General features: G+C 45.2%; 1 protein-coding gene across 1 annotated transcript; it reads left to right on the top strand.

The window, feature by feature from the left end:
* The first annotated feature begins 259 nt into the window (after window positions 1-259).
* Window positions 260-6771, top strand: IRX1 (iroquois homeobox 1). The gene is made up of 4 exons (XM_053247762.1): window positions 260-1080; window positions 3969-4971; window positions 5927-5999; window positions 6362-6771. Exons 1-4 carry the CDS (start codon window positions 799-801, stop codon window positions 6390-6392), a joined length of 1389 nt encoding a protein of 462 aa, XP_053103737.1. The 5' UTR covers window positions 260-798; the 3' UTR covers window positions 6393-6771.
* The last annotated feature ends 1863 nt before the right edge of the window (window positions 6772-8634 follow it).

Raw genomic sequence — 8634 nt, 5'->3', positions numbered from 1 at the left:
TTTTTTTTTTTCGAAGGGGATACACCAAGGCTGCAAAACAGCAAAACCCCAATGTTGGACAGCTGTAAAATCGTGTAGACAGGTTGTCATACAGCAGCGGGGGCTTTTCTGAAAGTAGCCCATTGCTAAACATTAAATACACACACACTGCACAGCACAGCAGCTGCGCGCACACACACACACACACACACACACACATCAAGGCAAAGTGGCCCAGGCAGGATTGCTAAACCACGTGCTTCGCCGGGGGGGGGGGATGGGGTGGGGTGGGCGGGGCTTGGCGCTCAAGTGGGTGCCAATCAAAGCATCAACTTCAAATTGTATCTGAAAGATCAGCCGAGGACCTTAGGGCAGGCGCATCAGTCGGAGCTCAATTGTTGATCAGATCACATCTAAGGGATTTAGGAGCACAGACGAGCCGAGATTTGAGCGAAGACGCCCCACCGAGTCCATACACACGCGCTGCCGCCTCCTCCTCCTCCTCATGCAGATTACAAGACCCGTCTGAGAGAGGGAGAGGGAGGGAGGGAGAGAAAGAGAAAGCAAGCAAGCCGAACTAAAAAGAGAATCACCCAGACGGGTTTTCTTCTCCGCACGGCAGCCTGCCTAGCGTCAAAGAGAGAGAGAGAGAGGAGAGCCCAGCCAGCCAGCCTGGGCTCCGCTCAGTCCCCCTCTCGCCTGCCTGCCAGCTTCCTACTACTCCTGCTGCTGCTGCTGCTGCCGCCGCCACCGCCTGACTTCTGGCTCCGTCTTGCCCGTCGGCGGTGCGTGCTGTCCCTCCTCGCCTGGGCGCCCGGGATGTCCTTCCCGCAGCTGGGCTACCCGCAGTACCTCAGCGCCAGCCAGGCCGTGTACGGCGGGAGCGATCGGCCTGGGGTGCTGGCAGCCGCCGCCGCCGCTGCTGCCGCCGCCGCCGCCTCGGGCCGTCCAGGAGGCGCGGAGCTGAGCAGCGGCTCGACTGCCGCCGTCACCTCGGTGCTGGGCATGTATGCCGCCGCTGCCGCCGCTGGGCCGTACAGCACGCCGAACTACAGCGCCTTCTTGCCCTACACCGCCGATCTGAGCCTCTTCTCCCAGATGGTGAGTTGGCCCCGGCGCCTTCTCGCCTCTGATCGGACCTCGGAGGCGCGAGCGAGGAGGGGGGCGGGCTGCCGTGTCCCGGGAGGCGGGTAGGCGAGCGTCGGGCTGGGGTGAGCTTCGAAAACTCTGTCGAGCGGGCCAAAACTCATCCAAGCAAGCTCCGGGGGGGGGGGGAGAACCTGGCTGGCTCTCTCCAGCGCAAACCCCCTCGGCCTTCTCTTCCGAGGGCTGCTCGGTTCCTCCGTCCCAAACACAACTTACGTTTCCCTCCCCCGCCACCGCAGGCTTTCCTGGCGAGTCTTCTGAGTGTCCGTAGGACCGAGATCGGGCTGCTCTCTCCCGCCCCGCCCCCCACCCGCTCCACTCTATTGAAACAAACCCAGCCAGAAAAGCAAAGGCTTCGCCAGTGGCCCCGAGCACTGGATTGAGTTCGCCTCCGTGCGCCTTCTTCAGTCCCTGGGCGCGTTTGGCTCCAGGTTGCCTCTTTCCCATTCCTCACCTCGGCCGCGCGGGCCCCTTCTAGCCTCTTGCCGTTGGAACGTTCCAACATTTTAATTAATTTGCAGCAATTAACGCGCGGTTAAGATCGGGGGCGAGGAAGCAACTAAGTAGCGCTAGTTAAACAATCCAACAAAACAGGAACTGGAACCAGCCCCCCGATCTTTTCCTAAAGGATTGGGGAATATTTGTTAAATGCTTTTTATTTCCCCGCAACAGCAAAACTTGACTGGAAATATTACTCGTCTGAGCTTTCTCCTATTGAACCACAATTGTTAAATGCTTTGGATCCCCCCCCCACGCACACACACTTTCGGGAAGGTATATTATCTAACACCTATGGAGATACGTGGAATTTTTATTTAAATGTATTGAGTAGAAGGTTATTTTTAAGACTGTTTTGTTGTGAGTACGCGTTAGAGTAGTCTAAACAGATTTGGTTATTTTTGTTTGTTTTTACGAAAATGGCTGTTTGGACTATCAATGTTGACGGAGGAACAGTAACGATTTCCAAATGACTTCCCAAGAGGAATGTTGCTATCATTTCAGCAAGAGTAATAAACAAAAAGGCAAAATCAAAGCAGTATAATAAGCTTACTCTATTATAGTCGTCTTTTTTTTAAAATTACATATTCTCCTTGCCAGATGGGACTGCTCCTTTCGTCAGTATTTTAAACCTACTTGAAAAAAGTAGATTTATTTTTTAAAGGATTTGATTGGTATACTTTTCTATATTTTTTTTAAAAAATGAACAAAGCAATTGCATTATCATTTGAAATTATTTTAAAAAATAATATCATAAACCAGGACAACTTCAAATGAATGGAACAAAATATAAAAACTGAAAAGGGGACCACCATTCTCACTCACTTCATGCCAGTGAATGATGAGTAGAAGCAGTCCTGATTTTCAAGTGGCTACTTCAAAAGAATTCCCTATAGGGGAATACAAAATTTATCATTTGGGCAACAATAACAAAAATTGCTCAGTGAGATAGAGGGAGTATAATAAGCACACCCTGTTAGAGTTATCATTAAAAATTACATTTTGCCTTTTCCAGCTGGTATATTTTTTCCAGATGGTATTTACATTTTCTCTCAAGAGCCTGTCCAAAAGAAATCTGTTTCTTTACAAAAGGATTCCATGCTTTCCTAAGAAAACTCAAAAGCATGTGTGTGTGTTTAAAAGACTTGCATGTCATTCTGCTACAGTAAAAATTAAAGTCACTCCTGAAGTAGATAAGCTTTTAATAACTGGACTGAAATAGGAGAAAAAGTAGAACATTGATTTAATAGCATTAAAAAAAAATCTCTCAATCAGTTTCCTGTACTTGCTTCATCAGCAGTTTCTAAATAGTATGGCCCAAAATCTGAGGAGGTGTTTTGAGAAACCAAGTCATAAAATCTGTGTGTGCGTGCGCGTGCATGCACACACACAATTTGCAGTAATAATGAGGCCTAATGAGGTTGTAAGAAAGATAAAATGTTATTTACCAAAACACCTGATGGGCTAATTTGACTTCAGTGTATTTTACTGCTGATGATAAAAAGTATATTGATTGAAAATAAATCACCTCCGCCAAAGGCATGCAAAAAGTGGGGGGAACGTGTTTTGTTGTCTGTGGATGAAAGGATTATTGAGGAGATGAAGCAAGGAATACATATATCCAAACAGACTGGCCACTTGGCTATGTTTAAATAAAAGATCTCTTCCTCACCACCACCAGTGAAGTGCCGGAGATGGGGCTGAAATGTGTCGGCAAAATCCAGTGAAAGTTTGGCCTTTCAAAGCCTCGTTGATTCCAATGGGAGGGAATTAAGTATGTGGTTAACTCTTTCCCATTGAAACCAGTGGGACTTCAATGTGCTTAACTCTGGTTGGCTTGATCTGTGCCTTGCATTTGGATGTGTGTGGAAGAGCAAAAGACAGGGGGGAATGCACTTGTTTGGTTCAGTGCAATTCCTCTCTCCTCTCCATTGCTTCTCTTTTGTGAGCCACTCTTTAAAATGCTGCTGGGGCTGAGCAGGAATATGCCCTGCTCTCTGTTGCACCAGACTTGCCCCAGCAGCCTGTGATGCATGGATATTATCCTTCTTGATGTGGGTCAGCGCTCCTTTCAGGATACCTTCTTATTTTTAACAGCACAATAAATATCGCCTCTTGGATGTGGATTTGGAAAATAAGCCTGGATAGGATTTGATGAGGGAGTGGGGGCATTTTTTTAAAAAGGTTGACACAAAGTGATCTCTTTATCCTCCTCCTCTCTCTCTAAAGGGAAAATCATTTGGGAAAGTGGCTGATAAAAATAGAAAAGCAGAGCTTGTGGAAAGTTAGCAGTTGATCAGCTTCCTTATTCTCTCTACTTTTCTGCCTATGTGAATGTGTTTTAGGGCTCCCAGTATGAACTGAAGGACAACCCAGGAGTCCATCCAGCTACCTTTGCTGCTCACACCACACCTGGTTATTATCCTTATGGGCAATTCCAATATGGGGACCCAGGGAGGCCCAAGAATGCAACCCGCGAGAGCACCAGCACCTTAAAGGCCTGGCTGAATGAGCACCGCAAGAACCCCTACCCAACCAAAGGCGAGAAGATCATGCTGGCCATCATCACCAAGATGACCCTCACACAGGTCTCCACCTGGTTCGCCAACGCCAGGAGGAGGCTCAAGAAGGAGAACAAAGTCACATGGGGATCAAGGAGCAAGGATCAAGAGGATGGCAACCTCTTTGGGAGTGACAATGAGGGGGATCCTGAGAAAAATGAAGATGATGAAGAGATTGACCTGGAGAGCATTGACATAGACAAAATTGATGAGAATGATGGAGAGCAGAGCAACGAGGAGGAGGAGGAGAAAGTCGAGCTCCTGAGGCAAAGCAGTGAAGAAGAGCATTTGGAGAAAGAGAAGACCTTGCCACTCTCAGGCCCTGAAGGACTTAAGCCCAAAGAGGCCCTGTCCCTTGTGAAGGACGCCTCAGACAACCCCACCCGAATCCTGAGCCCTAGCAGGCAAAACAACCTCCAAGGCCCACCTCACAACAAGCCCAAAATCTGGTCCTTGGCAGAGACTGCAACCAGCCCTGATGGGACACTCAACAAGCCAACTCCTCCCTCCCCTCCTGCCCAAGTGAACCACACTTCACCCCAGCTCCAGCACCCGGCTTTTCTCCCCAGCCATGGACTTTACACCTGTCAGATTGGCAAATTTCACAACTGGACAAATGGGGCATTCCTTACCCAGAGTTCCTTGTTAAACGTGAGGTCCTTTTTGGGAGTTAATCACCACCATGCTGCCCATCATAACCACCATCTTCAGGCCCAGCAGCAATCCTCCGTGTTAACAGCCCTCAGCACTGAAAAGCCTTCAGAGAGGACCAGCCCCAAACACATAGGTAATGTTCAGATCTGCTGGAAGGCTGTATATTTGTAGATTTCTTGGAGGTAAACCCCACTGATTTGCTTCAGTGGGACTTACTTTCTAGCAAGAGCCCTTAGAAAGGCAGCCTTGAGCAAATTAGGTAGTAATGTTGGGCACTTTTTAACTGGCAAAAAACTTTGGTGGGACCATGAATAAAGCCAGAGCTGCTTGGCTATAGTATGGCTTCTGAAAATTCATAGAGCACCCTTTACTGCTCTTTTTAATGTGTGTGTGTGGGGGGGGGGTATGACGGTTGTTTTCCCACCCCAGCCTCTACTGTAATTCCTCCAGTTGATACCCTGAGCCTGTTCTGTGATCATGTTTGTTCTGTGATCATTTTTGCTGTTTCATTATAAAATTTGAGTCTTTGACTTCTGAAAACTGAGAGTGGCATAAACATAGTAAGCAACCTTGAGGAGTGGGGAAAGGGACCAGTCATAGTTCCTCAGTTCCTGGGCCTGTCTATCTTCCTTCTGTTACTCCACTAAGTGCTGTGGTATATCAATTATCACTCCACTGGTGATGGTATATCAATCAATCAATCAATCAATCAATCAATCAATCAGCATCAGTAAAAAATGATCCTTACCATTTATGCAGTGCATTTAGAGTGTCCAAACTATGTCACATGCATTCTCTTCATAATCTTTACAATGATCCTGTAAAGTAGGCCAGTAGTATAATCTCCATGTTTCTGAGACTGAGAGAGCATGGCTTGCCTAAGGCCACTTTGAATGTTCTTAGCTGAGGTGAGATTTGAACAGGGAACTTCCCGGTTCACAGCTCAGTCATACTAGTTCTGAGTACACAAAGCTTGCTAAGATGGCAGAGAGGTTCTCTGTGTGTTTACATGTTTTGCTCTGCATGTGTATCCACATAGGTGAACTTTGCTAAGATATTTCCTCCCCCCCCCCTTGTTTTTCCCACAGAAAGAGAAAACGTACCAAGGACCGACTCTCCGCCTCAGCAGTTAAAATCCCCCTTTCAGCCTGTCCGGGACAAGTGAGTTCTTGTTCACTGAAATTTACTTAAAGGAAAGAAAGTGCTTGGATAATACAGACTAATCCAAGCACACCCTCATTATCATAAATCAAAGCAACAATCAAGCAATTCTGTAAAGCTTTTCAGAGTAGCATAAACTTACAAACTGTATGCTTTAGCCTGGAAGTTTGGTGGTGGTGGTGTTTTGTTTTTGTTTTTTAAGGAATCTTTCCCCTCCACACACACAATGTCTGGTTGCATTTCTATTGTGTGTGTGGGTTTTTTTTTAAAAAAAAAATTATTCCTAGTCTGTTCCCTAATGCAGATGGGCGAGCGTAGCTGGGCTTTCACTGATAGATGGTTCTGTCTTTTCTTCCCAACAGCTCTTTGACTCAGCAAGAGGGAACATCGTGAATTTTAACAACTCTCCCTTCTGCTTGATTAAGTGGGGGGTGTTTTTGGTGGAAAAGAAAATTTCACAGACTGGTCTAAAGGACAAAACAAAAAAGTGGAAATTATCTAAATGACTCCCATCAGTCTCTTTTTGCAATAAGGTGGTACCAATCCGTTTTCTTTTTTTAAAAGAAGTCCTTAAATAGGATTCTCCCCTTTTCTGTTGTTCCATTTTCAGAATGTGTAATTCTAACCATGATTGGATCATTGTTTTGGTAAAGATTTCTCACGTGTTTGTGTTATTTTTTTCTGTATATAAAGTGACTTCAAATTGTAAATAGTGCCACAGCAAAAACTTGTCTAAATCGTATATTTTTGTCTAATAAACCAAATGAAATTATGACCTCCCTGCAGAAATGGGCTTTGGTGTTGCACAAAGTAATTAACAGACTATAGAAAGGTTTCATTGAGAAAGCAACATTTTCATGTAAAGTGTTGATCAGTTCAATTGGTAGGTTAATCAACTAAAGCTTGGGTTGATTAATAACATGGGGGCAATGGATAGGCCAACTTTGAAAGCACTGGGTCTGTGTCTAACTAGCATACTTATTTTTGAGGCCATTTGAGTTCTGGTATGTTACTGTAACAGGGAATGAGAAAGAAAATACTAAAGATAGATGTTTCCTTCCAATGAGTTACGGCTTTCTCTGTATAACATTTAAAGCTATTTTCAGTTTAGCTTAGGATCTCAAAAAGACATAGGCAAATGTATTTAAAAGTAATCAATTAGTTGATTATTAATTAAAAGACAGATGATTAATTAAATAGGCTTTAGAAAAATTAATCTCCAGACAGCCCTAAATATAAACATTCCTGCAGTGAGTTGCACTTTATAGTTACCCATTGTGTATTTTTCCTTTTTCCTGGGAAGAGAGATTTCTTTCCCAAATTAATCTGTGACATCATCATCATCATCATCATCATTATTATTATCGACAGTTTAAGGATGTAAGCTAACTTTTCCTTTGAAGAGAGAGATTATCCCTCACTCACCCTAAAAGGAGAAGAAAATATGTAATTGTTTTCAAAACCAGAAGTGGGCCTCATATTCAATTAGGCAGAGTGTATATTTCCCCTATATAACTTCACTTTGGAACTCCACTTAAATTGTTTTCATTATGCACAAACTGTGGACTCTTCTCCTTCTGAAGGGTAAGATTGGAAAACTAAAATACAGGAAACAAATACTGGGATGTATAGATTTAGTTTCCAGTTGGAGGTGTAAGTCTGGCATCTCCCCCCTCCCCTTTGTGGAGTTTTGATCGAAATCCTTTTGGCAAATGGAAAAAGCAACTGTGTAAGTCATTGACCTGGATGGAGAGTATCCTTCTATCCCTTAACAAGGCAAGGAATGAGGGAAGGAGAGACCAGCTCCTCAAATCTTAGCTAATCTTCCAAAGAAGGAACCCTTGAAAAAGTTGCAATATTTTGGAGTGGCTTTTTCTCCCCTCACCCTCGACTTTTCTCCCCTTCCTAAATGAGAATGCTAAATGAGCATTGAGGTGCTAATCAGATACCAGATGGTTGTTGACGGTGGAAAATGGAAAGAAGCAGCTGGGAAAGTCATTAAAAAATCATGTTGGAGACAGCCTATCCGAACTGCGCCATCCTCGGAGCAGGACTTGTCGGAAACCAGGACGAGATTTGAAATCAAATATTAATAAATTCCCCATCAAGGGTGACAATATTGATCTGGACCTTTTTTCCCCTCCTCCCCCCTTCTTCTTTTCCCCCTTTCCCTTTTTAACGGCGGCAGCAGCACTGAATGCAAAGAGGCCCATCTCCCCCCACCCGCGCGTGAATTTGCCACTACTGGGGCTTTATTTATTTATTTAGCTCGCCAAGAAAAGTGAGAAGGGAGACGGCTGCATTGTGCACTGCTCCAGAAGAAACGAAAATGGCAGGAACTTTTCTGCACCTGGAAGTGTGTGTGTGTGTGTGTGTGTGTGTGTGTGTTTGTGTGTGTGTGTGTTTGGACTTGATCAGTTCGAATTCTTAGAACGCAAGGTGGTTAGGAACACGCGTGGGGACTCTCTCTTTCTCCCCACACGCTTTTTAGCCGAAGTTCAGGGCTAGTATGCCGCCCTCTGTACGTTTATTCAGAAGGAAGATCAGTGGAGCTCAATAGGGCTTACTTTTCAAGTAAGTATGCTGAGGATCCCATTGTTGCATGCAGTGTTCGTGCAAAGGTGAGGGACGCGAT

The sequence above is a fragment of the Hemicordylus capensis genome, chromosome 4 (genome assembly GCF_027244095.1).
Source record: "Hemicordylus capensis ecotype Gifberg chromosome 4, rHemCap1.1.pri, whole genome shotgun sequence".
NCBI lineage: Eukaryota > Metazoa > Chordata > Lepidosauria > Squamata > Cordylidae > Hemicordylus > Hemicordylus capensis.
Note: the sequence above shows the minus strand (reverse complement) of the source record. Positions and strands in the feature narration are given on the sequence as shown.